Here is a 26,237-nt window from a genome sequence, read left to right as displayed (position 1 = left end):
CATACATTATGTTTTTGTAGGTATTAATCAGTCACTCCACTTTCCGAGCGATGGAAATATCAATAAAATCCAAGAGTCAGAAATTGTGATTTAGTTTCTGTTTTTATTAAATAAATTGTTTCGATTTGATCAAATTTCTGTGATCGCTGAATAGGCAGTCGCGACGTTAAAGTCATGCTAAGAGCGTAAACTTGACAGTCGGGAAAGCCAAGGAGTGGTAAAATGCATATATTCAGCCTAATGATAGTTTAATTAAGGGTTTTATTAAGTCAATGATAATGGCTAATGATAGCGAAATAAATTAATGTCCAACACAGGATAGGTGTACGCGTTGTCGTGGTTCTGTAATGTTAGAGATAATGAATTAAATAAGGAGTTATTTAAATAACATGTATATAGATCGGTTTTCTAACATTAACAATGAATATAATTTATAAATAAAATCATCTCATCGAATACTAAAAAGTAAGGTTATACTACGGCATAAATTAACCTGTAGTACAGGACTGTTGTGTGCAATGTAAAAAGACAAGACTATTCGTGGTACATCGTTCTTGTCGTAATTCCGCACCGTGTTCCATTTTCATAGTTGCAAAATAGTTTGAATGATTATGATCGTTAAAATGCCTGTCACCTGTAACGGGTTGCAAGCGTTTCTGTTACTTACACATGAAAGTTTACAATGCGAGATCAAATGTATAATTTCACATAGATCATAACCGGTATAATCGATCATCGACGTATGTATCTTGATCGTGGTGCATTTTGCAGAAAACGTATATACAGACACGGCACAGCGATAACGTAGTGCGTTTAAGACGCTGTATACAAGATATTTACATTAACGTTTGAAATTCTTACGACCTTGCCGTTTTCACTGTTAAAAACTAAGCAGATACCGTCTATGTAGTTCTTGTTTGAGCTTGGAGGTTGATTGCGATTAGAAGTTGGTGTAGAAAGTACGAAATATCAAGTGATTCTGGAACACTTGTACTAAACTGGGCTATACTCGAACGTGTCTGGGGGTGAATTAAGATTATCTATGATAAACAGTTTATCGCGTCATGGTTTCTCGATGCCTTTAGTCACGCATCGCAAGTGTTTCTTTTCGTACGACGCTGCATTCTTTGAACCTCTTCACAGTCCACCGCCCGATCTTTCGACGCTGATTTGTTTCTTCAATATTTCTTGTTCGTGTTGCGCCTCCTCCATTTCCGCCATTCTTGCGAAACGCGAGTACGCCACATGTCCGGACTTGATGGCCGACATCATCTATAGAGAAAAAAGCAAAGTAAATACAGCTTCCTATCGTTACGGGGGGGGGGGGGGGGGCTTATCATAATAATCAAACAAAAACCAATAGTTGGAGAAAAAGTCTGAAACAAGTTTCGCCGCTATTTGGCACAAGAGCGGCATAATACTAAACAAAACAACTTACACAAGAAAAAGAAAGCAGCATAGTGTAAGTGTAAGACACACATCGCAACAGAAAACAAAAGACACTACACGTTAGGCAACGTTCCTTGCTACTAAGGCAACAAACGTAAGTCTGTAGTAGTATAAATGCAAAGGGGATAGAACAGCGCAATTCGTGCAAATAAAAGACGATAGAAAAGAAGGGTAAGAAGTTCGTTGTTACTGAAACCGCGTTCTAGTTTCTTTTTCGGAGCATTATGTGCGAGTATTGATATCCATCAGGTCTTGCGATGTTACTCTTTGTATCGGACGAAAGAGAAAGATCGTAATGTTATGCAACAAAAGGAATATATGAAAGCAGCAGAACTGTATTGAAAATCTGCGTGCGAGCTATCACAGACCTGAAGGTATTCGTCCAATTCGACTTGACCGTTCATATTAGTGTCGATTTCGCGTAGAATTTCATGAAGCTCTTCGCCAGGTACTTCCTTGTCACCGAAGAGCTGTGAATGGTAAAATGGTAACTATTAAATGGATGTTCTGTCTATTTACCTGCAGGTAGTCTTGTAGTTCCATTTGCCCATTGTAATTGAGATCAATTTCATTGAGCAAAGTGTGCATCTCATCTTCTGTTAGCTTAATGTCAAGTACCTGGACATTGACAATTACATGATACCCAGTGGACAGGAAGAGAAAAGAAATAGAAAAAAAGAAGTATTGTACGCGTAAGTACGATACCGTATAGTTTATACGTACCTTGAGTCCTCGCCTGATATCATTGATGGATACGTATCCCTTGTTATCCTTATCGATGATACCGAAACGTTTGATGTACAGCTGTATCTCTTCTTTGGTTAGGTTGATGGGTATCTTGTCGCGAGAAGCACGGTTCACCATCGAACCCATTTCGTTGGCAAGGAAATCGCTGGCAATTTTGTGCTGTTTCTTCTTTTCGTCCTCCGACCAGTGCAGTTCTTCCGCCATTATGTCTATGATACCCGGAAGGGCTTCCTGCGCCGCTTGAACGTTGAGGAACGCTAATCTCAATCTTCGCGCGATCATATCTATAGTTGTCCTTGCGTATTCACGAACTCCGTATCGAATCTAAAAGTCAATTAGACGATCGGTCCAATCGGTTTCGGATCGAACGGATTCGTCGAATATCTCACCTCGGCATCGATATACGGAAATTCAGGATGAATCTTCTTGCCGATGATCGGCCACCGTTTGCCTGTGAGAGAAGCCATCTTGGCCACGGCGAAAGCTCGATCCCCGTAGCTCTTGGCCAAATGTTGGGCAACTTCGCATTCCAGTCCAAAATCTTGTACCAATCTGATGTACATGGTTGGTCCCCAGCCATGAGCGCCCTCCAGAAGAAGTTCTCTGGTTTGACAGGGTCTCTCCGGTGTTAAGCTGCAAGCTGAACAATTTCGTCACGGAATTATTAGTAAAATTTCAATAATATCGCGAATGTGTGTTGAAACTTTAAATTGTGGGAATACTCGTGGATAGAACGGAGTTGGACCGGGAGACGCGTCGTTGTGCATCGTTTGTACATCGGGTTGCTATGCCACGGGCGCGCCGTTGTACATCGGGTTGCCAGGCTACAGGCGCTCGCGCGGAAACGACCCAACTTAACTTAAAGTTAAGCGAATATGTGCGTGCGCGTGGATCATAAGGAAGTACCTTTGATGGCTTCGTCGATCGTTTCTTCGGCCATCGCTCTATAAGTTGTCCATTTGCCACCGGCTATCGTGATTAGTTTCGTGGGACTAACATGTACAATATGATTTCTAGCCAACGATTGCGTGTTCGGCTTGTTCGGGTCGGAGACGAGCGGCCTGATGCCACTCCACGCAGACAGCACGTCCCCTCGACGCACTTCAACGTCCGGGTTCAGGTAATTCTTGACCTCGTGTAGGATGAACATGATCTCGTCCTCGGTCGGCCGGGGATTATGCGTGATGTCACAGGGCAAATCGGTCGTTCCCGCGATAGTTTGCTTCTGCCAGGGAAGGAAGAAGATAACACGGCCGTCGCTGGTTGCCGGGTCTAGCAAACCCATTTGGTCGGGACTGTAAGAAACGTGTACTACAATGAATAGAGTGGTTCGGTTTTGGGAACTCGATAGAATCTTAGAGGATCGTTTACCTGTAGTAACCGGGAAGAACGATATGAACGCCGGAAGAGGGTGCGCAAATAGTTTTGACGCTCTGATCGTCCATTTTTCTGATATGATCCGTGAACGGCCCGGTCGCGTTTATAATCGCTTTCGCTTTCACGTCCCATTCTTCTCCGGTAAGCTCGTCCCTGACGCGAGCGCCGGTCAGTACTCGATTGCCATCCTTCGACAAGAATTTATTTCACAAAGATAAGAGCGCGGTCTATAATATAACCTCTACAACTAACAAGCAACAAACAAGCACGGATCGATGGGAGTACCTTATCGAGACCTTTCAAGAGATTAACAACCGAAACGTGATTCACTACCGTCGCACCGTGTCGAGACGCGGTCAGAGCTACCGCCAAGTTCATCCTGGCGTCGTCCTGCTGACCTGAATCCATCGAAAAGGTACAAGGAGATTATAACGATCGACACGTGCCGACGGAAAAGAAAGGCACAGCGTACCATCGTAGTAGACGATGGCTCCTGTGAGCTTATCTCCTTTCAACATCGGGAACAGTTCCAACGCGTTCGATTTGCTGAGGAAGTACGACGACTTGACCGTTTTTGATCCAGCGACGATATCGTACATCTTTATGCCGAACCAATAGTAAGGAATTTGCCACCACCTGTTCGAGCAAAGACGAGTATAATAAACGGATTTTGCGAATGCCGAATTTTCAAGCGATGCTCGACGTACGTGTAAACCGGTAACATGATGGGCAAAGGATGAGCCAAATGGGGCGCGTTGTGGAGCATCGAGGCGCGCTCCTGTAACGCCTCCCTGACCATTTTATACTGTTCCATGTCCAGTTGCATGATGGCTTTCTGTAGATAGCGTACTCCCCCGTGAATCAGTTTCGTGCTTCTCGACGAAGTGCCGGATGCGAAATCATCCCCCTCTATCAGAGCTGTCTTCAGACCTGTGCGAGCAAATCGTGCGTATAAGATACAATGTTTCCAGGAAAGCCGCGCATTATCGTTACCTCGTGTACAGGCATCCAAGGCGCATCCTGCGCCAGTTGCTCCTCCGCCGACGATAAGAATATCGTATTCGCCATGAGTTTTCAGGGTCTTGACTTGGTCCTCGCGGGTCGGTAGAGGTCTTTTTGTTGGTCTGGTTTTCGATTTTTCCGTATATACCTGCAACAAGGGGAGCGATGATACATACATACATACATACATACATACATACATACATACATACGTACGTACACGCGTACACGCACGCCGGGTGAGATATTTTTAATCAACTCGAACCGGAGTAACTATTTTAGCATCCGCCAGCGAAGACGGGCTAACCGATTGTTCGATGCGTTAGCCAATGTATTAATGATACGGAAATCAGTGTTCAGCCGGCGTTCAACGAACGCACAGCGATCCGGAAATACGCTTTTCGTCGCTTAAATTACTTTAGCGCATTACTTATGCTTGGAAATGTTCTACCATAAAAATTACCATCAATTTCCCGTCCACTGCGAAGCTTTCGACCCATAGGAGTCGCACCGTTTGTAGGGGCGAGAAGGAATTGAGAACGATTTGTCGGCACGTTAGCGATGGCACGCAACATAATTATCGCAGAGCGCGGTACGCTGATCTCGCTGACTCGTCGCGGCAGCCTTGGCCGAATCAATTTTAGTCGGCTAACTAATCGAATCAATTGCGTTCACGGTTAGGCGAGATAAACTGATTTCTTAAACTCGATTAGACTTCGTGGACGCGTGTGCCTCGACTATGCGACAACGGAGTTACTTAATCTGTTTTCTTCGCTAGCCGACGAACGACGCACCAGTTGTGATTTTCGAATCAACGATCGTGTTCGAAATAAACCTGGTTCGCAATCGGTCTGGCTTTGGTCTGGCCTGGCACTTGTCTCGCTGGCCGTGCGACCTCTGGCTGACCACGAGACACCGTGCTGTGCAACCTTGACCACCAGCCACAGCAGATATCGGACGGACTTAATTTCCTTCCTCCTAGCTTCTAGTTTCGGCGGACTAACCAGCTACATCTGAATTCCGGAAGCGGTAGAACTAGTCGATGCGAATATCGTTTTCCATGAAATTCCATCGACTCGCGTCGACGATACTTACGACATTGTCGGACTTGAGCATGTAGGAGGTGAGTGCACCGGCGCCTACGGCACTCGTCACCCCTACCAGCAGCTTCAACGATGCCATTCTTCGTCGCTTCTAGCCGCGACAATCTTCCAGGAAAGATCTGTAAGCAGAAAATATGAAACAATTAGCGATGCGTGTACTCTTTCTCTCTCTCTCTCCCTCTCCCTCTGCGCGCACGAGTACTCTTCACCAAGTTCACACTTGGCGTGGAAAATATCAATCTGATAGCTTCTATCGTCGTATCTTATCGTTTTCGATTACCTTCGGCTGCTTTTTCCCTTGTTACATCATGTCTAGGTCTATTTATTACGTTTTGGAAATCCTTTTAATTGAACGCCTTATCGTGTCTCCGTTCCCTTCTATTTTCAGTAAGTTACAATTCCAGTATTCAATATTTGATTTTCTGATTCACCCGACACTTACCTAAAGCTAAAACCATCGAGTACGAGTAACGAGATAATTCGTTGTTAACTAGCCAACAGGTTAATGAGTCACTTTGCCCGATATTTGGCAGTGTGTCAACAGGTGCGACACGAGTTACGAGTCACGAGTCACGAGTGCCTGGCGTGCGTGCGTGCGTGCGTGCTCGCGTACGTGTGTGCGAATCCGATACACGACCATCGAACGAGCCAAAAGATTCGAATGGTTCGTTGGCTCTTGCACGGTCCACAATTTAAGTTTAAAAGATCGATCGAGATTGGCAACGTTTCCAACGTTCCATCATGATATTTCATCCGCAGCTGATCGTACGTGACAGTATCGATTTTTCTGGTCACGAATCACGTCCGTAATCATGTAGCACGGGCCGTGGTATCGTAGAAAAATCTCGGATATTACAACCGAAATGAATTGTTAGAAAACGGTAATAGTTATTATGTTTTTTGAGAAATCTCCTGACCTAATTTCTTGTACAGTTGTCTCTCTCTCTCTCTCTCTCTCTCTCTCTCTCTCTCTCTCTCGATAACAATGTGCCCAGTTGAATGATATTCCCAATGTCGAGACATCGGGCGATTACAGAAAATCAGAAGCGGACTGCGTGCATTAGATTGCGTGTACGATTTTTCGTAATCGCAGAGATAAAGCGTGTCGCGTGTTAGATAGACGAGCAGTAGTTTCTCTCTAGTAATAATTCATCCCTAATTCGCGCTCGGATTGTGCACAAAAATGGACAATTTGAGAAAAGGCGATCGTCGACAGCTATTGAAACGAGACGCAAGGCTCGAACAATCGTATCTCCTCCTCCCAAATTGTCCTTTTCTATGCACAATCCGAGTGCGAATTGGGGAGAATCTATCGTAGAAGGTGTCTCCACGAGACTGAAGGAAATTGAATAAATTCCGTCGTAACGGTTATATTCCAATTAATAAATAATTTGGATAAGTATTAGGACCCGTCGGAAAATCTTTGATTCGTTTGCAGATTTTCGATCAGGTGTGCGCAGGCGTCTAAGGCGACTGTTGTGTCAAAGGTGAACCGTCTAAAGAGAAGTTTTTTTTTGCGTTGTCTATGCGAATTTGCTCGTTGAACAGCATAGTATATGTTTTATTGTTCGAATTAATACAGTACAGGCTAATTAGCGTAAGCAACGTGACGCAGGAAAAAGCCACTGGAGAGGGGTCTGTCTACCTCCGACTCGGGAAACGTATGCAGTTGATGTTATCGTTCCCATTCGTCGGATGACGGTAATAATACTATTCGGCAATTAATCCCGCTGGCCGACAAACGTTAAACACTTTTTTCATTTGTCCCAATAATTGATTATTATACGAATCTGAAAATTTCTAAGTTCCTGTTAACCCAGGTTTTACGCGAAGAGAAAGACCGTGAAGCATGTGTGTGCGTGCGTGAAATGTCGCGTACTCGCTCGGTAAGATCGTGTGTCGAAAAATAATTCACATGACACTGTTTAAGAGACCTTGACAGTCCTCGAAGCACGTGGGGATTATGTAAGCTGACACGATCGGATAACCAGCCAGATCCAGTGTTCTTCATTTCCCTAGTCATCTTTCTTTGAGTATGCGTATACATACGTATATGCACGCACATCGAAAGAGAGAGAGAGAGAGAGAGAGAGAGAGGGGGGGGGGAGGATAGACTTGGCTGAAAAGATGATGTATTCTATAATAAAACGCTCGAAAAGCGAGGAAACGAAAGCCTGCGATCGAGGACAATACCTGGACATCCTATTCCTCTATGTCTCTTCGTACAGAAAAGACACCTTGAAATACGAACAAACTGTGATAAAATACAAAGCCGTAAATATGTCGTAAGGCTGTGTTTGAAAATAGCCAGCCCGCGAATCCTGTGCCAAATTCCTTCATATGTCACTTACATCGTCGCGTTCTCATTTCTATGTTATAGATATGTGCTTTAATAAGATCGAGAGAACCCGTAGCACCGAAAGAACGTCACTGAAATTTTGAGTTTCTTGAATGCAGTAAAACGAGTCTAGACTGATATTGTTTCTAGACTATAGATAGACTAATATCGTTTCATTGACAAATTGATCGAATGCTTTACCTTTTCATTTCAACGGGTTACAGTGATTCGAGTTAGGTTATGAAAATCCTGGCGGAATAAAAGGCTGGTATCTTTGTGCGAACAATAATTAACGGAGTGCTGAAATACTGACTGCGTCGTTGCGTCAACGACGACTAATACAGTTAACAATAAATGGAATGTCATTTCGCGAATGAACGACTTGAAAATCATTTGTATCGCCAATAATGTATCAAACACTTACTGCGAAAGTAATCGACGATGGCTACTCTCTGTTGTCCGGTTCTCAAAAAACAGATAACCGCCGAACTAACAATACGATTCAACGGTGTACATATTCGATGAGGATGCCGGTACACATTTCACTGATTCACACGACCGAGCAGACCGTAGTGTAGTGAACGATCGGAATCAGACAAGAGCTGTGAAAATGTGGCGACACCGTCGCGAACACACGTTAACCACTAGAGGGCTGCAAATTTCTATCCCCTATTCGCATTTCTCGAGACGCGTTTATAAATATTTGATTACTTAGACAAGAAACGTACTACATATCAATGCCGGTCAGTTCGATCAGCAGATTCGATAACAAACGCTTCCCTTTTCCGTCAATTTCTAATTCAAATAGCCCGCCACAGCCCGACCACGATGGCGCCATCCGTGGTGAATCACTCAAGCTGGTAAACAAGCGATACCGACAGGCAACTGTGGCTGCGCGGGATATGCGCGCACCACGTACCGAAAAGAAACCTTATTTAATTCTCGGTATGTACAAATTATTCACACAATACAGAACATGCAATGTCTATTAACGGAAGCGAAAGTTACATCTGATCGATAAAATTTTAACTTATCATAAAATAGTTTACCAATTAGTTGCAAACTTTTGTGTTAGAAGGCGTGGAAATTATCAACCGCACTTTTGCGTCGGTCATACCGCCCAACAGTTTGGGGTATATTGCCACTGCATGGATACTGGCGCTATTCGAACGTTTCAAAGCAGCAGAAATTTCGTGTCGGAATTTGCATTGTTACTTATGGAACATTATGAAAGGAGTGGCATGAATAACTTTTTTTCAATACTCGATATTCAATATTGGAACATAAAACTAAAAATCCTTTATAACGAATTGATTTGAAAATTCAATTTTTTTTACGAGCTGTTCCTTCGGCAGCGGATGAATGCATGCATCCGTCCTACGTTGTCTTTAAGTAATGATTCACATTAATAAATGATCTTCCCACAGTCGTTTATGAAATCTATATTAAAAACGTATTCCGTTTATTATTGCGTGCAACGAGTGCGTGACACTAGGTCGACGTTCCATATGAAAAATGGCTAGTTTCTACAATCTCGCAAATGAAGAAATTATATTCGCTGAAACTCCTGACGGCGTACTATCCGCGCGACACTGTATGACTTATACTATCATGCATATATAGACATACAAATGCATACGTAGTGGGTCGAGTGAGCGAGTACGAAACATACCGCGTTATAGGCAGCTATACATACGTAAGTACTGGACTGGACGTCGAGATCGTGACAATAATTCCCCTTCTGGGAAGTGCGACCAGAGAGGGCCAAGGAAACAGCTGTTCTGCTGGATGGTTGCTTTGACAGTGAGGTCGAAGGATAAGCGAATGTTTTATCTACACTTCACGCTTTTAAATGATATCGCGAATATTCCGTGGCGAAAATGAGAATGTCGCAGTCAAGAGAAAACGGCAGATCGACACGCTGAAAATCTTTAACGACAAGTAAGACCATTCGGACAGTCCTGTGTAACCTCTCTCCCATTTTTAACCTTACTTCCGTTAACGAATCTGTTCTCCATTTTTTTGTTTTTTCTTTCTAACAACAGCATCGTAGTAGATTTTTCGACAGGGAACCTTTGGAATCGCTTCTTGAAATGCATGAATAACCGTTTCCTTGATTAGGTGACTCAATAATCGAACGCAATGGACCAGAGGCAGACGTAAATTGACATCCAGTTTTTTATTTGCGCGAGAATTGATATCATCGTTCTTGATGTATGACCTACTCGCGTGATTGCTTCTCGATTACGTTTTATGCGATTTCAATTACATATTGTATGCACAAATTTTTCGGTAGAACGACGAGCATGAAATACTGCTTCCCCCTTTTGTTTGAAAAAATAGAGCTTTATTATATTTTTTCTGTTGTGTTTCAGTGTGGTAGAATTAAGGGAAGATGTCGAATATCAGGTACAATTCAACGCTGGGGAAAGGAGAATGGCTATCATGGTCTCTTTGTCACCGGAGTTTCCGTTGGAAAAGCCAGTGCTTAGGGTTTCTCCACCTGTGAATCATCCTTGGTGCAACGAATACAGTGAAATCACAAGTGCGCCGGGACTACTTAACGTAAGATCTTTCAGACCGATATTTCTACCTCTCGGAACACAGCGGAGACCGTAACAGTCGTGTTTACTATAGTTTACAGTGCACAGCGATCTTGGTCGAGTTGTTCAAGCAATTATCAGAGAGTTCAGTAAAAATCCTCCGCAATTACTGGAAGATGTCTCTCCAGGACCTGTTACATCGCATAGAGGTAAGCTTTCTAGAGCATCCAAATTATTTGGTGTTTAATCTTTGCGTTACGCTATTACAGATTTACAAGGAAGAAATTCCCCGTCGTACTCCCTGCAACACTACTCCGAAATCCCGCAGACATCGTTCAATTCTTATCATGCCACGCAGTACCCACAATTCTCGTCAGCTAGTACAAGTTCTTGTATTTATAATTATAATCAAACAAATGCAGGCACCCAGTATGCCATGGACGGATGCACAAAATTCGGGTCACCATCGCAGCATTCGTATAATCTCTCTGGCTCTAGGAACCAGTCGTTACACGTCAGCGAACCAACAAGATACAATTCCAACCAAGGATCGTATTTGAATTCACATTACGTGAACGCGAACTATCATCAACACTCGTTGACGAATCAGCTGCAGACCAAAGCTCCGCAGAGCGTTGTGTTTCCAGAACTGAACAACTTGAGCAATGAGGAATTGAAGCGACTCAGCGAGGACGACGATAGGTTGGACGAGTTCTTGAACAAACATTCCGAGCTGAAAGACGTTCACGCATCCATCGACGACGCGATAGATTGGGTCCAAAAAACTGCCGGCAAGTTATTTGAATCCCTGTCATTGCACAGTTCGATATTTTCAATTGTTTGTCGGTTCGAAAATCGCTGACCTCTACCAACTTGTTTTTCAGAGACCAACATTGTCAAAGAACCTGAGCTTAGAGAATTGCAGTCTGACGTAGCGAATAAAGTGCAGACTGTTGCTGCACTGAAGGCTAGATACGATCAGCTGATACAACGATACAATAAACTGTCCGAGGTGTTCACTCCGGACCATATAAAGGAATGTCTGAGAAAGGCGGCAGACGAGAGCCACGAAGAAAGCGAACGGATTGCCGAAGATTTTCTCAATAGGAAAATAGACGTGGAACGTTTCCTCGGCACGTACATTGAGTGTCGGAAGTTGGGTCAAGCGCGGAGAACCAAGGAGGAGAAGCTGGCGCATCAGTTGAACGAATTGAAACGGGCCGGTTATTAAAAGCATAACAGCAGCGTGTATAATCGTCAGTTTTTCTTTTTTTTTTCTATCAAATCGAACAAACTGTGTAAATAACGCCTAGTTAAATTAAACGATACTGTGAATTCGAATGGCATTCGTGTTTACCAGAAAAATTTACGAAATGCAGACAAAAATATATTCTACTATAATGGCTAAGGCACCTCGCTGACAGAGAAACACTTTTACAACATAATGCTACGTTACATCACACCGCTTGCTACATATCGGAGCTGAGTCGAAATTAGTTCGATACACCGTGTTCATGCATTCCAAACGAATGATTGGAAATAAATTGTAGCTGGAAATCGATTCGAAAAAATTGTTGTGCGCGCCTGAAATGGTACGATAAGAAAGAAAGAGAAGGGGGGGGGGGCTGCGCGTCTGTGCGAAAGAGACTAATATATGTGTGTAACCGCAGAGATCGATTCGATTTCAGATGTACTTATCCTTCCGTGCAGAACGTATTTGTTGAATGGAATTCAGCATGTTTTCATTGCGTAGCATCTCTTTTACTATGTAAATTAGAAGATGTGTGCGCGGGAAAACAACGGATACGTATTAGAACGGTAACGTTTTTTCAAAGATTTTGCTATTTCGGTGATGTTAATTACTTATCCTAAGAATGTTCCTAATACAACGTAGAGATTGGACAAAAGAAGAAACTAGAGAAGCGTGTGCGAAGTTTGGAGAATGTGAATATGCTTTCGTCTTTTTTCTAAAGAAAAATTATAGTGTGTATGTATTGTAATCCTCTTGCTAGTTGTCCTGTTAATTAAAAGTAACACGATCTGCGAAACAGCAACACGTGTTTTGCGTTGGCGAATATGGAGATGATCGCGTAGAAACCGTAAGTTGTAAATAATTTAAGAATAGAAGGAAAAAAAGAAAACACCAAATTTTTAATAAAAAGAAATATAAATTCGACCGTATGATGTTCACGATCGTTTTTCACGATGGTTTTTGACGAAAGGACAATGCGTATAAGTAAAAATGCAACCTAATAATTCTCTTTTATTTACGTACAAACGCTCGTGCTTCGTCGTTAATTCTCTCGCGTACCTGTTCCCTACATTATTAGAAAAATAACATCGATAGATGGAATAGGTTCTCCTTCCTTAAATGCAACACGTTATCTCGCTCTGTCATTAAGTCCCCTCACTAATGTTCCTATCCGGTCGATGTACATGCGGATCAAACGGCAAGAAATACTTGCAAGTGTTAGTTTTCCTCTTACTCTAAATAATTTGACTGCGGAAGTTTAAGCATTATGTTTATGAAAATACTGAAAACGCAGTAAAACAAACTATAAAATCAATTCTCATCGCAATATAAAATTCCAAGTTTGTACGAACGTTCGCAGTCAACTAACAACATGCTCAACTCTTTAAATTAGTGTTCGGACTATCCTACGATCTATTCACTTGATTAAGGATCAATGAACGAGATCATGATGTATCGAGTACCATTGTTGACTCTGAGCCCTTCGTGGTAATGAGTCAATCTTCCAGGGTGCATCAACATCCAGCCTGGTTTGGTGTCCGTCACAGAACAATTGTATCGAATGAATCTGCAGCCTCCGCCCTCGTAATCCACTCCTGCCCTGTTTAGGGCGATGTTTATCGTGTAGGTGGAACTGTCGTGATGTGGTTTCAATAATGGTTGTTCGTCAGGCCGATATCTCACAACGAAATTCATTAGAGCTCGAGGTGGCTACAACATAAACCTATAATTAATTGCCGAACAGTTGAAATTATTTGTACATACTCCAAGGATTTTTGCCGCATTTGCAGTAAGAATCATTGGAGCCGAGACTACAAGCTGTTGAAATTACAATATAGTTGCAATAATAAATATTTATTTTTTTAATAGAGCCGTTTCTACTCTGTGATACTAAGAGCCCCGATTTGTCTATGCAATTGTAGGAGATACGAAGCCAACGGAACAGGAAGCGATGTGCATCTGATTTGACGAAGTAATAGGGGAAGGAATTAAATTAGTGTACGCATGGTGTACGCCGAGAGGAGACTTATGTGCAATCAGAACGACCTATTCCCGAATTTCTTGAGGTCTTACGCTCGTATAGTAGCCTATAAAAACATGCTCTTGCAAGGGGCTGACATATTCAGTGAGGAAGTACAACCAAGATTCGTGGAAGCCGACTTGTTTCATGTGTATGTCTCGTGTTGGGACGGCTTCGTATCCGCCGTCAATACGTGGATCCTAGAAACGAATCGACGCATGTATTATTAAATGATAGAAACTGATGATCTTACGTCGTGATAATATCCGGTAAATACAAGCTCCTGCAGAGGTCTAACGTACTCCTTTAAGAAGTACAGCCACTGCGGTTCATAGTTCACTTGATTCATATGAATGTCACGGGTTGGTACGTTCTCGTAACCACCCGTTAATCTGGGATCCTGTTGATACGATTGTCCTTTTAGGCGAGAGTTGAACTCATTGCAATTTAACGCATTACAAAGTACAACGTAAATAGAGAATATAATCATAATAGACTGCGTATGTTTATACTCCTACAGATGTTTTTACTACATATATATGTATACTTATATGTATAAATAATATATTTCTGTACATTCTATAAATGCATAAAATCCGCAGTCTAGTCATTAATTACTTTTCATACATTATTTGTTCCATCGGACCACTTTCCATACGCTTCCATAATTTGTACCAACTCCTTGGTAAATCTCTCGTTAACAATGGGAAACCAATATACGTCCGGACAGGGCTGCAATGGAATGATATTGAATTTGGTGAAAAGAAATACGAATATTGATTTCTACAGCTTACCTGAATGGGTGTCTTGTCGGGATTAAAATTCTCTGAATAATTTTCATGTATGTATCTTTTCTCCCAGTCCAATTTGTTGTCCAACATTTGGTACATATCGGGATTGGTCATAGAAATGTCATAACTGTCTGGATTAACGAGATGTCCGAAGTCGACTCTGTTGCTGACATACATGAAGATAAGTCGTTCTCTGTTGGCATGAGCAAAAGCCATATCGGTGTCCATATCCCCCTCCGAGTAGGATGGACGAGTCTCTTTGTTACTGATTAATGTGGCATTGATCAAGTAACAGTTGTTGATGAAGGGTACATTCCATAGCCCCCTGTGAAAGGGATTATTTAATACTTGACATTTTTCTGAAAATATTATTCGTTACTTGAAGTATTCAAGTTAGTTATGATACCATAACTAATCCAAAGAGATTCGTTAGCCAATTAATTCTAAATCTCCTTGAAGCTCTATTCTATTTTTTGTAATCAGGAAATATTAAAAAGGAAGGGTCGATCTCGATTTAAAGAGTGCTTTCGCGTTATTATCATAATGCTCTGATATTTTGATATTCTTAGGAGTTGAAGGCCACCGAAGAAACAAATGCGCACCTACAGGGGATCAACGCGTTCTCTGCTAACCATGAGAGATAGCGTTGTTTTTCAGAGGTCGACGCTTAAATATTTTGTAAGGTAATCGTTCTGAGATCGTGATTGGCCGATGACTACACCGGCAATGGGTTAGGCATAATTATCCAATTGAGATTCATAACTCTGTCACCAATGACAGCATGCATGGTTCTGGTCCATTAAGTGCATGGTCCATTCATATTTTAGACTGTAGGGACGAAAGGAACCCAAAGCCTATCTGAAGAAGTGTCTTTAGATAGTTGCTCAGTCTACGGCGTGCCAGCCACTCTGGTTGCAAACACTTATTTGCCAGTATAGTAGCAACAGTTAAAGTAGCAACGAAGATCCTGTATGACGAGATTTAAACGAGACGTTTCTGGATCAGTGTACATACAATAACAAACATCTGTTCTCAAAGTATCGAACGCTGCTCAACCTGGAAGATAGAGTGCGTTAAATGCAATCTGACCTAAACAAATGAGAAAATGGGGACTTGTGTGCCTGTTCTTTGTCTGTTTACTGATCGGTACAGAAACGGCCAAAAATACTGGAATCAGAGGTAGCAGTAGAAGCCGCACCGGAAGAGTCTACAAATCTAGGATGCCTATACTGATTCCTCATCGAAATCCAGCTTGTGCCAATTATTATGAACACAAAGATGTAAGTTATCAATGATTAGTATTATAATTTAGACATTAACAATGCAAGAGAATGTTGAAATATTCGATACCACAGGGAGCAAAAATAGTGAAAGCCTCTCATTTCGAGTTGGATTACATGCTAGGGAGGAAGATCACTTTCTTTTGTATGGCCACTGGAATCCCAAGGCCAGAGATCACTTGGCTAAAGGACGGGATTGAATTGTACCATCACAAGTTCTTTCAGGTACCCTTATTGCTCGGTTTAGAGAAATCCAAACATCATTAAGGTTCAAGGGCCTGCCATATCAATTTGCAGGTGCACGAGTGGCCTGTGGGCAACGACACGCTCAAGTCAAAAATGGAAATTGACCCTGCCACACAAAAGGATGCTGGGTATTATGAGTGTCAAGCCGACAACCAGTATGCTGTTGACCGACGTGGTTTCAGAACCGATTATGTTATGATCACATACTGAATCCTTTAAAACTCTGACAGCATCGGCAACATGGGTCTCCTACTCTAGAAATAACAAACACTTCTGAAATAATTTTCAGACCACTGGAGTTTAATTGTTTATAAGGAAGTAATAAAAGAGAATGGAAATAAGCGTTTCAGATCGCTGATGAGTAATCCTCCTTAAGCTCTACGAGCCTAATTGCTTATCACTGAAATTGCAACGAATTTGCGTAAGTGAAAAATAAATCAGCTTTCTTTAAAACCCAAGTTCCACCAGAGTCATTAAGAATTTCAACGCGTGATGGCACACGTTGGAAATTCATAGTTCCCCCAGCTCTCGTTCATTAAATCACAATTGGCTCTCATAGGGGTGGTACGCGTCTGGTCTGGGAGGAGTATAACATTCAGAACGGTTCACCGCTTGCAAACCTATCTATTATAATAAATTATTGAGACATCAAAAAGTTCTTCTAAAAACAAGAAAATGCACTCTAACAAAAAATCTGAAGAAAGTCAAAGCTAAATTGAAATTAGTTACAAATATTGACTGAGTTTTTTACTCAACAACTTTATATGCCTTTAATGTCTAAGACGCTAAAAATTAATTAACAGTAGCAGTAACGGTAACGGTAAGCCGGTGTGTTCAGTTTTGTCTTTAATTTAGCACCGTTTGATCGCGTTTGCTCGGCAGTGGGTCCATAGTACTCCATCGTGTTCTGGTTAAATTGGATTTGAAATTCATTGATCACTGCAACGTAATAAGTGTCAAGAGAATAATCAGCTCTCACGTGTACGCTACACAAGTGCTGTTCCCTAGTATTTGCCTATACGTTTGTAACAGATAGGAGAGGACACTAGGGGAGTAATGATTAGGCGACTGTCAGTTACATCGGAGTTCCGTGTGATCATCGTACGTTGCCTGTTCTGTTCGGTGAGTATCAGTCAGAAAAGCGTATAGATGCACCGAAACACATCAAAGAATTTTAAATTCCTCACTAATTTTAAGTTCCCGAAAAATGTCTTTATAATTTTCAATACTAATGTAGAATTGCTTGGTTTGTTGTTTTCAGACTACTGCTGCAAAGATCCTCAGTCATTGACCTAGTCATGCCCCGCTCTATGATGATGTTAGTGTTGTTGCTCATTCTGTTATTAAATAGCCAGGAGATTCTTGGACGTAGAGGACGTACCAGAGGTAAAACTAGATCGCGTCTCCAAATAGGATTGCCTATAACTGGAAAATACCGTGATCCAGAGAGCGATCAATATTACAATAATAATAATGTAGGTAAATCCACCAAAATTTCTCCCTTCTTCTGAAACTATTTCTTGAGAGTTCTAACCAAATGCCTCTCCAGGGTGCTAAAATACTGTTGGCGTCGCACTTTGATCTAGAGTACGTTCTGGGTCATAAGATTGCCTTCCTCTGTGTTGCACGTGGTAATCCACGCCCACACATTACATGGTTCAAGGATGGAGCCGAGATTTACAGCCATCTCTACCTACATGTATGTATATTACAATAACTAGCATAGCGAACAAACTGTGTAACCGATTGAACACGTTCAGGTACACGAATGGCAAGTTGGACCGGATAAGGTGAAATCAAAACTAGAGATTGATCCTGCAACTCAAATGGACGCTGGAGTGTACGAGTGCTCGGCTGATAATATGTACAGCATCGACCGCAGATCCTTCAAGACTGATTTTTCTATTGCTTTCGATTAAGTTTGACGCTTCTCTCAGCGACTAGCGCGAGTAATTATAGTTTGAAACCGAAATGGAATCTTTAGAATATGTATAATACATATTACATTACATGTTATAAATATATGTAGAATTATTATATGTTACGTTAGAAAATAAATGCACTTTACAGAGAAAAGGAGAATTTTAGGCACTCACCTTCTTTCGTTCTTTACGATTTCGAGATAATCGAAACTCCTGGCATAAAATCCGTCGTCCATAATTGCACCCCAGAAGTTGCTCCACATTTTGTATGGCCTGACCAACAACGGTGCAACGATTCCTCGTTGCTGCTCCACCAGCAGCTTCAACGTGTACTCGTTGTCCAAATGTGAAATTGAATCGACAGAGAAATATCCAGAACATTGCTTCAGCAAACAGTAGTCCCTGCAAAACAATCGACTGCTTGGATCTCGATCGAATGGACATCAAAGTAGTGGAGATTATTTGTCTTTCGCGCATACATTGCCAAGTTCCTCGCATCGACTTCGTTAACGTTATCGCTGGCAAGGATTTGCTTGTAGCTCCTGTATTCTCTCGCGTGCTTCCTCATGAACTCATTTGCGATGGGCTGATGGTACTCTACATTGTTGCGAACGAATAGATGCAGCTTTGATTTTGGATAAGCTTGATTATATATCAGTCCGAAAAACTCTTCCAAGAAAGGAGTGGACCTCTCAATGAATATGGCGATTACTACGACCGGGTATGTTTCTGGCATTGTTTTATTCAGTTCTATCGTGCCTTCCCAGCACATAACGCACCCTGTCTCAGAATTCCAAGCCTGAGCCAGATAATTTCCTAACGAATTTAAAGACAATTTGCTATGACCATTTCCGTGAAGAATCAATGGTTTTGTGTTGTAAACGCTATTGACGAGCGAAGCTTTTCCACCCTCGAATTTTAACTCCACGTCAGCTGTTAACAACAATTTTGTTAGTACTTTTCTTAGTAACGATTGTAATCGATAGACATTAATCACATACCCACGGCTGCATAGAGATTATGAAATATGTCGGATTTATGATCCAACTTAATATTATGCTTTTCTCGTAAATTCTCATTGAGGTAGGCTTTAGTAAAGAACAGCTGATCGTCGTCTGTGTTTTCTATAGCAGCATAATGTAGAATTTCATAGATATCTGAAAAATAACCGACGAAGCCTCCTGAATTTAGAAAACGCTTCCCTTGCGTCGCGATCGGATACTTGGATGCTAGGGATTTGTCTGGCCAACACGATCCCTCCGCAGAAAATAATATTCTGGCATTCATGTTTTTGAACTTGTCGACTATTTTTGCTAAGCCACCCAAAAATATCACATCGTAACTAGAACAGTATAATTGTCAATTCTTAACTGTGATTACGATTTTATTGCAATAACTTGCAATCTGTGTCAGGTGCAAGGGCTTTTAAGTCGAAACCTGTCTGTAAATAATATAATCTTCTCTTTGTCGTCTTTATAGTTTTCCAGAGCTTTCTTCAAAAGATTAATTTTATATCCTCCTCCTGCATGAGTCATTATATTGCCACCTTGCCAAGTTTCTCCCATTCCCAGCACGTTCAAGTTATTCCGAAATCCATAGGTATCCACGGATGAAAGATATCTCCTGTACCCATCAGTTTCGGCAGTAGCAACGGTAAATACTAGTACATCTGGAACACATGCAAAAAGAAACGGTTGAATTAGAGAGAATTTAAAACCGTGGTTAAATAAAGTGTGCAATTTTATCGAACACCATTACATATTTTAAAATCTGTAACATTCAACAGTCCATACAGATATAGACCAATTATTTTAATAATGGCAAATAATTTTTAAGAAAATAATGAAAACTTGTGTGAATAAATATCTGCTTTGAGAAATTCTGGTTCCCACAGTACCAAAAATACATATATCAGGCCTTGAATATAGTAGTGTACACGCGTTTTCAATCTCAAACACGTTTCTTTTTCAGGGTGTGACGAATTGTATGGAGGATGATCTATTTCTGGTGTAATAACATCAATGCATGGGCTCGTCCATGGTTCTCATAGCCGCTGCCTTTTCGTCGTGACATCATCTGAATGTAATATATATCGAACAGGTCGGGTTGCGATGCGTATCACGTCATTTCTCGAATTGTCGTACATACTAATCACAAGTAATTCGGTAATTAGTTTATGTCAATCAACTGTTCCTAATCAATGAAAAAATCCAGCAATATCTCAACTATATGAGAATCTCTGTTTAAATGAAGCACATAATATCGGAATATTAGTGCTGCGTGGGCACACGCGTGCTCGCACACACATTCGTTTACACACATCATGTCCTTGTAACAAAAAGTCTTCTATATGTTTAAATGAATAAACAATGAACGGATGATCTAGTCAGTTGTTAGTTCTGATTAGTATCGCTCTTAGAATCGCTCAAATGTAAGAGTAATGAAGTAATTTTTGAGTAATGAAGAGGTCTATCTAGTTGAAATTTTCAGGATAATTTGTACTTATTGGATACTCACTGATTCTGGGAATCAGACCGACAGATGCATGTCAAGATTCCGTAATCACGTAGGACGTAGGCCAACGGGGAATCTAACCGGAAATACAAAGATACTACTCGTACTCGGTCTACTTAACCACCGAAACAGAAGATCCAAGAATCGAATTACCGTTTTTGTTGCGTGTACGCGGTCATAAAAAAGATAACCGGTCAATTGATAATTGAAATTATTCATAAAAAATGTGACGTGACTTTGCTTCTGCGAAAGAATTACAATCAAAGAAGCAAACACAAATTATTATGTCGAACGGATTAATCGGCCAATCGTTTATCTGGCTTGGGGTCCAGTTTCCAGTCCCATGGTCGCCGGTTAAAAGAGAGTTCACTGAGTGTGTGTGTGTGTGTGTGTGTGTGTGTGCGTGCGTGCGTGCGTGCGTGCGCGCGTGCGTGCGTGTGTGTGTATCATTTAATAAAGGCGTGGAGGGACATTGGCGCATGGCGATTCAGAAACTAGCGATAGTTGTTGCATCCTACCGATATCATTTATCGATACCATTTCAATTGTTTTTCTAACCGTAATACTCTATGGTAATAGAGCAAATGGCTTTTCTGTGAATACTTGGCGTCACGCATAGGAATACATTGTGTTTCGTCATCTCGCACGAAATCGGTCAGAAAGAGGTCAACTATCCTCAACCCAGTCGCTCGATAAACGAGATAAATAATTTCTATGTTTCGATACACTTTGAGATCATCGCTGAGCGCGAAGACTACTAAATTTACAAGGCGCACTCTGGGATTGATAATAGTAGGGCGATTTCGATAATAGGTCGATGTCGTAATCTTCCCGGGGCAATGCACCGGAACTTTCCCTGTCGGATAACTATAAAAAGAAAATACTAAATAACCCCTGAACGAAAAATATTTGTTTCTCTTTTTGAAAACTGCGGTGCCAATATTCTACGTCAATCCAGATTTCAGAACAGATAGTTTGTAAAAAGGTACCTAAATATTCGTTAAGACTTGTACAGTAAAAGCCACATCCAAAATGTTCCATTAACTTCGTTCTTTAAACCTGAAAAATTGCGAAACAATTCTATGAATTCGACGTATTCGATAGAAATGATAAATGTTCCTCGTAGATATACCGAGCGAGCTTTAGTTGTCCGAATGATTGAGAAAAGTTTTTGTAAGAGAAAACCACTGAAAGAGAAGCTCGGTGGTGTTCGAACAATAACAGATACGAAAGTTTTCATTCGTATTTCGCGAATAATTTGAAGAAAAGTTTACGTAGTAAATTATTCGTGGTAAATGACCGAATGGCTGGTTGTATAGCGTCTAGTTTGTCTAGAGGATCGAAACTATTTACCGTCTACATCCGTTGATGGCAGAGTCTCTGAGACCACGTGGTACGCGTAGAATAATGTCCAGAACAGACAGCATCCGACTATTTTTCCAGACATTTTGTCAACGAGAACAGACGCGAACCGCGAGCGCAGCGAACTCACGGTTACGACTAAGATCAACCCTGGTACACCGGCAAACAACTCTCGTCGCTACTCCCACGCTCTTTTAACGAAAGTTACTATCTTCGATGTGCATGTTCGCTAACACTGTCTCCCGTTTTATCACGGTAACGCAGTGCCGTTGTAGGCATGCTTTGCAACTGGACACGGTTATTAGAATGCTGGAATCGCGTCGAGTATGCGTTTCCACTGATCAAACGAAGACGGGATGCGGTACGGTTACATGCATACTATGCACAGCTTGCAAGGAGGCCGAGATGATTAAAGTCGTATGCATACCCTAGACTCTACATATAATGGCAGTTTGCAGAATTCTATAGTATGTTGAAGATACCGACGATGGTTAATAATTTACGAGAAATTCGACTTTGATCGTCCATTGCCAAGTCTCTAATTAGTAATTTGTATTTTACCAGATTATGCAAGAAATATTTCGAACTCGATTTATACTTTATAGGTTAACCTTTTCTATTATTGTATATCGAAGCGTCAGTTTAATGTAAAACGAAATCTGTCGATGATCTATGAGCTAACAACCAAATGTGTTATACCTTTTCAATGTCTACAGATGATTACGATTAAACGGGGCACTGCCGTTAATTTAATGAGATCGATATAGAAACACGGACGAGATCAAATTTCTTACATTTGTTTCGAGGCGAGTGAAACAAATACCGTTATCGATTGCTGATAAATTGGATGAATGTAATCGAGATGGCGCTGTATGGCTTACCGATAACAAGCCGTTAAATGGATGGTTCGTTGAACATTCTGATGTTTAAAATTCTTTAAATTCAAATATCTACCAATTTTACTAACAAAATTCAAATCAACTATGTTTGAGACATAAGCACGTTTACTCACCATTTAGAGCACCGTTAACAGTTTCGTTCTTTTTTTTACAGAGTTGATCGACCACTTCTTTAAATATATTCGATAATTCACATTTATATGACGCGTTTTCATAGCCATCTTGACGCGCACTGAAACAAACTTCTCCGACTGACACAAAGCGATTTACGTAATTCAATAATAGAACACTGAACAACGCGACTGTTTTTCTTCCGATCATCGTCGCTTGTAGAACAGTTAACTTTTTAAAAAATGAAACGAAATATTTCTTTCGATGGCTAAAGCGGCTGTCCGGATGTATTCCGTTCTTGTTGCAAGTGCGATTTAAAACATGACAGATTTCGAACGAAAATATTAATGGTCGATGAATCGCTGGTATAAAGCCATCCAGGTAGATGATCCAAATATTTATAGGTAGAATGAAATTGGAAAGCGCGACGGATCACAGTTTTTGCTGGGCTAAAGAATGTCGGGCCTATTCACCGTTGCAGCTTACCTTTTCTCTATTCTTCACTTTCAAGCAATGATCCTTTCGGGCAAAACCATCTTTTCACGCATATCTTACTCGTTAAGTATATATAGTATTCGATAAACGTTAATACTATCTTTGTCGCAAAATACTGACGATGAGACTGGCGGATGCAAAAGAAAAACATTCAGCAGTATGATACAATCTTAATTCGAATCTGATCTTCTTGTACGAAAGCAAAAGATAGCTCCCTGTTTGCACAGAAATATGTATAAAGATAATGTGTCATAAAAAAAGAACTTACACCGCAATGAAAAATAAGGATTGTGCCGTGTATGTAGGTAATTGAGTTAGGCTGGAGAGCCGAACAAATGCCCAACAAATGGGATCAAGCCTCGGTTTAATATGATTACTGGGGCAGCAAGGCAGACGATGCTGAGGCTTCTTTCGCGTTTCGATGGAAATTCGCTAGCCAGTGTCCGTGGATCGGGGATCGTTAACGTTTCGTTTCCAGTTCCGCGGTAATTCCTAAACAAACCGGGACTAGTCCAGAAAATGGGGAAGGAGGACTCTGAGACGGTAGCCTTGAGGAAGGAGCTAGAAGACCTAATCAACAAATGCAAGGTTGTATTAGAAACACTGTAGCGTTTATAAAACAACGATATTATACAGCAGTAAGGTACTTGATTCTTGATTACATCGAATGTTAAAAGATCTCTTCTTCCTTGTATACCAGGAGGATCAAAAGAAACAACAGGACGCCACCTTGGAGGACGTGTGCAGTGGTGTAGCAGACGCGCCCAAGGTGAAATTATCAACAAAGAAGTTACTGAAGGGACACATTAATAAAGTGAATTCGGTACATTTCAGTGGCGACAGTAGGTCAGTCCTAATCCTTCAATTTCTCTCCTTCGCGGTGTAGTCAAGCGTGATCCAATTGTGATCCGCGCTGGCACGGATACTGGCTTCACAGTTAGACATACTGCAAAAAAGTCTACTCCGGTTTTCAGGCATTGCGTGACCGGTTCGTTAGATGGTAAACTGATCATCTGGGACTCGTGGACCGGCAATAAAGTCCAGGTGATCCCGCTGCGGTCAGCATGGGTGATGTCGGTAGCATTTGCTCCGTCAGGAAACTTTGTCGCCTGCGGTGGTATGGACAACATGTGCACCATCTACGATGTGAACAACCGCGATGCTACAGGCTCGGCCAAAATAGTTAGAGAGCTGTTGGGCTACGAGGGTTTCCTCTCTTCCTGCAGATTCTTGGAAGACAAGAAAATCATCACTGGGTCTGGCGATATGAAAATGTATGCTGACCTGAAATACATACGATCTGGGTTAATACTACGATGACATTAATGTTTTTAGTTGTATATGGGACCTGGAGGGCAATAAGAAAACGTCAGATTTTTGTGCGCACGCTGGAGACGTTGTCAGCATCAGTTTGTCCTCAGATATGAACACTTACATCACCGGATCGGTGGACAGGACATGTAAACTGTGGGACTTACGGGAGGAAACCGCGAAGCAGACCTTTTTTGGTCACGAAGCCGACGTGAATTCTGTTTGCGTGAGTATGGATCATGAGATTCCAATTTAGACCGTTGCGGGTCATAGATAGGAACTTGGTAATTGATTTTTCAGTATCATCCATCGGGACAAGCTTTCGTGACAGCTTCAGAAGACAAGACGGCAAGGTTGTGGGACTTGAGATCGGATCAGCAGATAGCAGAGTTCAAGCCTCCTAGCGGAAACCCCGGATTTACATCGTGCGGATTATCCTCGAGCGGTAGATTTATATTCTGTGGCAGCGATGACAATTCCATTCACATTTGGGATACGTTGAAGAAACAATACAACGGTGTGTGCTCCTAAAACAACCTAATGAGTTAGACGATACGTTCGAAACACATTTTCTTCGATTCTATTCATTCTTACCTCTATTTTTGAAGGAGTTATGTCGGGTCACGACAACCGGGTGACATCGCTGAGCGTCTCCGGAAATGGTATGGCTGTCGCTACTTGTTCCTGGGACCAGAATGTCCGAATTTGGGTTTAGAAACCGGAAGAGAACTATTAGTATCGTCTCGGAGGATGAAGAGAAAGGACCCACTCAAGTCTGCGCTTCATTGTTTCTTAAGCTTTTGATATAGGCAAGAGTAGATCTGTGTGTCAAGTTACAGCACTACTCTAACAATTAATGTCTCGATGTATAAATGCCTGTAGCATCTCCTGATATTTTTATTTTAAAGCACAGAAACCATATTCTGTGTCTCTGTTCAGGAAGATAGTTACTTGAAGCGTAACACTTGAGAGCATTTGCTTTCATTTGTTTTTTAAACTGAAAAATAAATAAGATTAGAAGAAGAAATGTTAAATAAAATGCAAAACAAACAAACACTTGATTTGTAAATTTAAACACATTGTTGGCTATTTCCTCTGTTGCCTCAATTTATATTACTGTTACGGAATTCTCTAGGGACAGTCTTAAGTTTGCAATTTACAATTTGCATAGATTTTATTTCTACATTATACATTTAATGTGTCTCTGTAATCGACGTTGCAGAACGGTGTGCATTGTAAAGAAAGAAAAAATAGATATAGATAGAGAAATAGATAGATAGCGAGAGAGTGAGAGAGAGAGATTCTTCGTTCGTGGTTACTAATACTTAAGGATTTGGTATTCGTTAGGCTTAAGTCTCGACGATCAAGGTGCTTCTTTCATAAATCAACGAACCTGTTTGACATAATCCTTGTCAGAGGGGAACCTAGGCCAGTAGCTACATTCTCTGTGTAACATAATACATACACGCTATGTA

The 26,237-nt window shown here is 41.4% G+C and overlaps 5 protein-coding genes across 13 annotated transcripts; 3 read left to right on the top strand and 2 right to left on the bottom strand.

The window, feature by feature from the left end:
* Nucleotides 1–241: 241 nt before the first annotated feature.
* Nucleotides 242–8,607, bottom strand: Gpo1 (glycerophosphate oxidase 1). 3 transcript variants are annotated; one of them, XM_033481527.2, is made up of 12 exons: nucleotides 8,441–8,607; nucleotides 5,671–5,797; nucleotides 4,567–4,723; nucleotides 4,281–4,503; nucleotides 4,046–4,209; nucleotides 3,859–3,971; nucleotides 3,568–3,761; nucleotides 3,103–3,491; nucleotides 2,586–2,836; nucleotides 2,173–2,520; nucleotides 1,969–2,067; nucleotides 242–1,272 (listed from the first exon to the last, which is right to left on the bottom strand). In XM_033481527.2, exons 2-12 carry the CDS (start codon nucleotides 5,755–5,757, stop codon nucleotides 1,138–1,140), a joined length of 2,160 nt encoding a protein of 719 aa, XP_033337418.1. In that variant the 5' UTR covers nucleotides 5,758–5,797; nucleotides 8,441–8,607; the 3' UTR covers nucleotides 242–1,137. The 3 variants fall into 3 exon arrangements, with proteins under 3 accessions (XP_033337418.1, XP_033337417.1, XP_076378085.1); XM_033481526.2 differs by lacking the exon at nucleotides 1,969–2,067 and adding an exon at nucleotides 1,818–1,919; XM_076521970.1 differs by lacking the exons at nucleotides 1,969–2,067; nucleotides 5,671–5,797; nucleotides 8,441–8,607 and adding exons at nucleotides 1,818–1,919; nucleotides 4,792–5,261.
* A 1,065-nt stretch (nucleotides 8,608–9,672) lies between these two features.
* On the top strand, nucleotides 9,673–12,740 carry Vsp37A (Vacuolar protein sorting 37A). Its single transcript, XM_033481517.2, has 5 exons — nucleotides 9,673–9,957; nucleotides 10,392–10,581; nucleotides 10,654–10,768; nucleotides 10,829–11,350; nucleotides 11,444–12,740. The coding sequence occupies exons 1-5, from the start codon at nucleotides 9,869–9,871 to the stop codon at nucleotides 11,788–11,790; spliced, it is 1,263 nt and encodes a 420-aa protein (XP_033337408.2). The 5' UTR covers nucleotides 9,673–9,868; the 3' UTR covers nucleotides 11,791–12,740.
* Nucleotides 12,741–12,796: 56 nt separating this feature from the next.
* Nucleotides 12,797–23,181, bottom strand: Plod (procollagen lysyl hydroxylase). Of its 5 annotated transcripts, none has more exons than XM_033481512.2 (9): nucleotides 22,959–23,181; nucleotides 19,508–19,739; nucleotides 19,072–19,412; nucleotides 18,550–19,003; nucleotides 18,245–18,472; nucleotides 14,626–14,947; nucleotides 14,459–14,563; nucleotides 14,085–14,231; nucleotides 12,797–13,521 (listed from the first exon to the last, which is right to left on the bottom strand). In XM_033481512.2, the coding sequence occupies exons 1-9, from the start codon at nucleotides 23,164–23,166 to the stop codon at nucleotides 13,237–13,239; spliced, it is 2,322 nt and encodes a 773-aa protein (XP_033337403.2). In that variant the 5' UTR covers nucleotides 23,167–23,181; the 3' UTR covers nucleotides 12,797–13,236. The 5 variants fall into 5 exon arrangements, with proteins under 5 accessions (XP_033337403.2, XP_076378079.1, XP_076378080.1 ...); XM_076521964.1 differs by lacking the exon at nucleotides 14,085–14,231 and adding an exon at nucleotides 13,885–14,031; XM_076521965.1 differs by lacking the exon at nucleotides 22,959–23,181 and adding an exon at nucleotides 22,646–22,786.
* Nucleotides 15,427–18,224, top strand: LOC117226810 (immunoglobulin domain-containing protein oig-4). 3 transcript variants are annotated; one of them, XM_033481520.2, is made up of 5 exons: nucleotides 15,472–15,902; nucleotides 15,978–16,143; nucleotides 17,445–17,623; nucleotides 17,698–17,847; nucleotides 17,909–18,224. In XM_033481520.2, exons 1-5 carry the CDS (start codon nucleotides 15,720–15,722, stop codon nucleotides 18,065–18,067), a joined length of 837 nt encoding a protein of 278 aa, XP_033337411.1. In that variant the 5' UTR covers nucleotides 15,472–15,719; the 3' UTR covers nucleotides 18,068–18,224. The 3 variants fall into 3 exon arrangements, with proteins under 3 accessions (XP_076378126.1, XP_033337411.1, XP_033337410.1); XM_033481519.2 differs by lacking the exons at nucleotides 15,472–15,902; nucleotides 15,978–16,143 and adding an exon at nucleotides 16,388–17,270 and having other exon boundaries at nucleotides 17,410–17,623; XM_076522011.1 differs by lacking the exons at nucleotides 17,445–17,623; nucleotides 17,698–17,847; nucleotides 17,909–18,224 and adding an exon at nucleotides 16,200–16,490 and having other exon boundaries at nucleotides 15,427–15,902; nucleotides 15,978–16,127.
* Nucleotides 23,182–23,815: 634 nt separating the features above from the next.
* Nucleotides 23,816–25,816, top strand: Gbeta76C (guanine nucleotide-binding protein subunit beta-2). The gene is made up of 6 exons (XM_033481518.2): nucleotides 23,816–24,039; nucleotides 24,152–24,297; nucleotides 24,426–24,725; nucleotides 24,787–24,988; nucleotides 25,063–25,279; nucleotides 25,371–25,816. Exons 1-6 carry the CDS (start codon nucleotides 23,971–23,973, stop codon nucleotides 25,475–25,477), a joined length of 1,041 nt encoding a protein of 346 aa, XP_033337409.2. The 5' UTR covers nucleotides 23,816–23,970; the 3' UTR covers nucleotides 25,478–25,816.
* The last annotated feature ends 421 nt before the right edge of the window (nucleotides 25,817–26,237 follow it).

The sequence above is a fragment of the Megalopta genalis genome, chromosome 5 (genome assembly GCF_051020955.1).
Source record: "Megalopta genalis isolate 19385.01 chromosome 5, iyMegGena1_principal, whole genome shotgun sequence".
In the NCBI taxonomy this organism is placed as follows: Eukaryota; Metazoa; Arthropoda; class Insecta; order Hymenoptera; family Halictidae; genus Megalopta; species Megalopta genalis.
Note: the sequence above shows the minus strand (reverse complement) of the source record. Positions and strands in the feature narration are given on the sequence as shown.

What these genes read in the sequence shown, in the direction of transcription:
- Gpo1 (XM_033481526.2), bottom strand. Translation starts at nt 5,757, where the DNA reads ATGGCATCGTTGAAGCTGCTGGTAGGGGTGACGAGTGCCGTAGGCGCC. An exon ending in CTTGGATGCCTGTACACGAG is followed by an intron (nt 4,504 to 4,566) that starts GTAACGATAATG and finishes TTGCTCGCACAG; the next exon opens with GTCTGAAGACAGCTCTGATA. An exon ending in GTTCTTCCCGGTTACTACAG is followed by an intron (nt 3,492 to 3,567) that starts GTAAACGATCCT and finishes CGTTTCTTACAG; the next exon opens with TCCCGACCAAATGGGTTTGC.
- Vsp37A (XM_033481517.2), top strand. Translation starts at nt 9,869, where the DNA reads ATGATATCGCGAATATTCCGTGGCGAAAATGAGAATGTCGCAGTCAAG. An exon ending in GTGCGCCGGGACTACTTAAC is followed by an intron (nt 10,582 to 10,653) that starts GTAAGATCTTTC and finishes TGTTTACTATAG; the next exon opens with TTTACAGTGCACAGCGATCT. An exon ending in ACCTGTTACATCGCATAGAG is followed by an intron (nt 10,769 to 10,828) that starts GTAAGCTTTCTA and finishes ACGCTATTACAG; the next exon opens with ATTTACAAGGAAGAAATTCC.
- LOC117226810 (XM_033481520.2), top strand. Translation starts at nt 15,720, where the DNA reads ATGAGAAAATGGGGACTTGTGTGCCTGTTCTTTGTCTGTTTACTGATC. An exon ending in TCAGGTACCCTTATTGCTCG is followed by an intron (nt 16,144 to 17,444) that starts GTTTAGAGAAAT and finishes TCATTGACCTAG; the next exon opens with TCATGCCCCGCTCTATGATG. An exon ending in ACAGCCATCTCTACCTACAT is followed by an intron (nt 17,848 to 17,908) that starts GTATGTATATTA and finishes GAACACGTTCAG; the next exon opens with GTACACGAATGGCAAGTTGG.
- Plod (XM_033481512.2), bottom strand. Translation starts at nt 23,166, where the DNA reads ATGATCGGAAGAAAAACAGTCGCGTTGTTCAGTGTTCTATTATTGAAT. An exon ending in TGTTAACGGTGCTCTAAATG is followed by an intron (nt 19,740 to 22,958) that starts GTGAGTAAACGT and finishes CATGTGTTCCAG; the next exon opens with ATGTACTAGTATTTACCGTT. An exon ending in TTACCGGATATTATCACGAC is followed by an intron (nt 13,522 to 14,084) that starts GTAAGATCATCA and finishes TTTATGTTGTAG; the next exon opens with CCACCTCGAGCTCTAATGAA.
- Gbeta76C (XM_033481518.2), top strand. Translation starts at nt 23,971, where the DNA reads ATGGGGAAGGAGGACTCTGAGACGGTAGCCTTGAGGAAGGAGCTAGAA. An exon ending in ACCTAATCAACAAATGCAAG is followed by an intron (nt 24,040 to 24,151) that starts GTTGTATTAGAA and finishes CTTGTATACCAG; the next exon opens with GAGGATCAAAAGAAACAACA. An exon ending in GTTGAAGAAACAATACAACG is followed by an intron (nt 25,280 to 25,370) that starts GTGTGTGCTCCT and finishes CTATTTTTGAAG; the next exon opens with GAGTTATGTCGGGTCACGAC.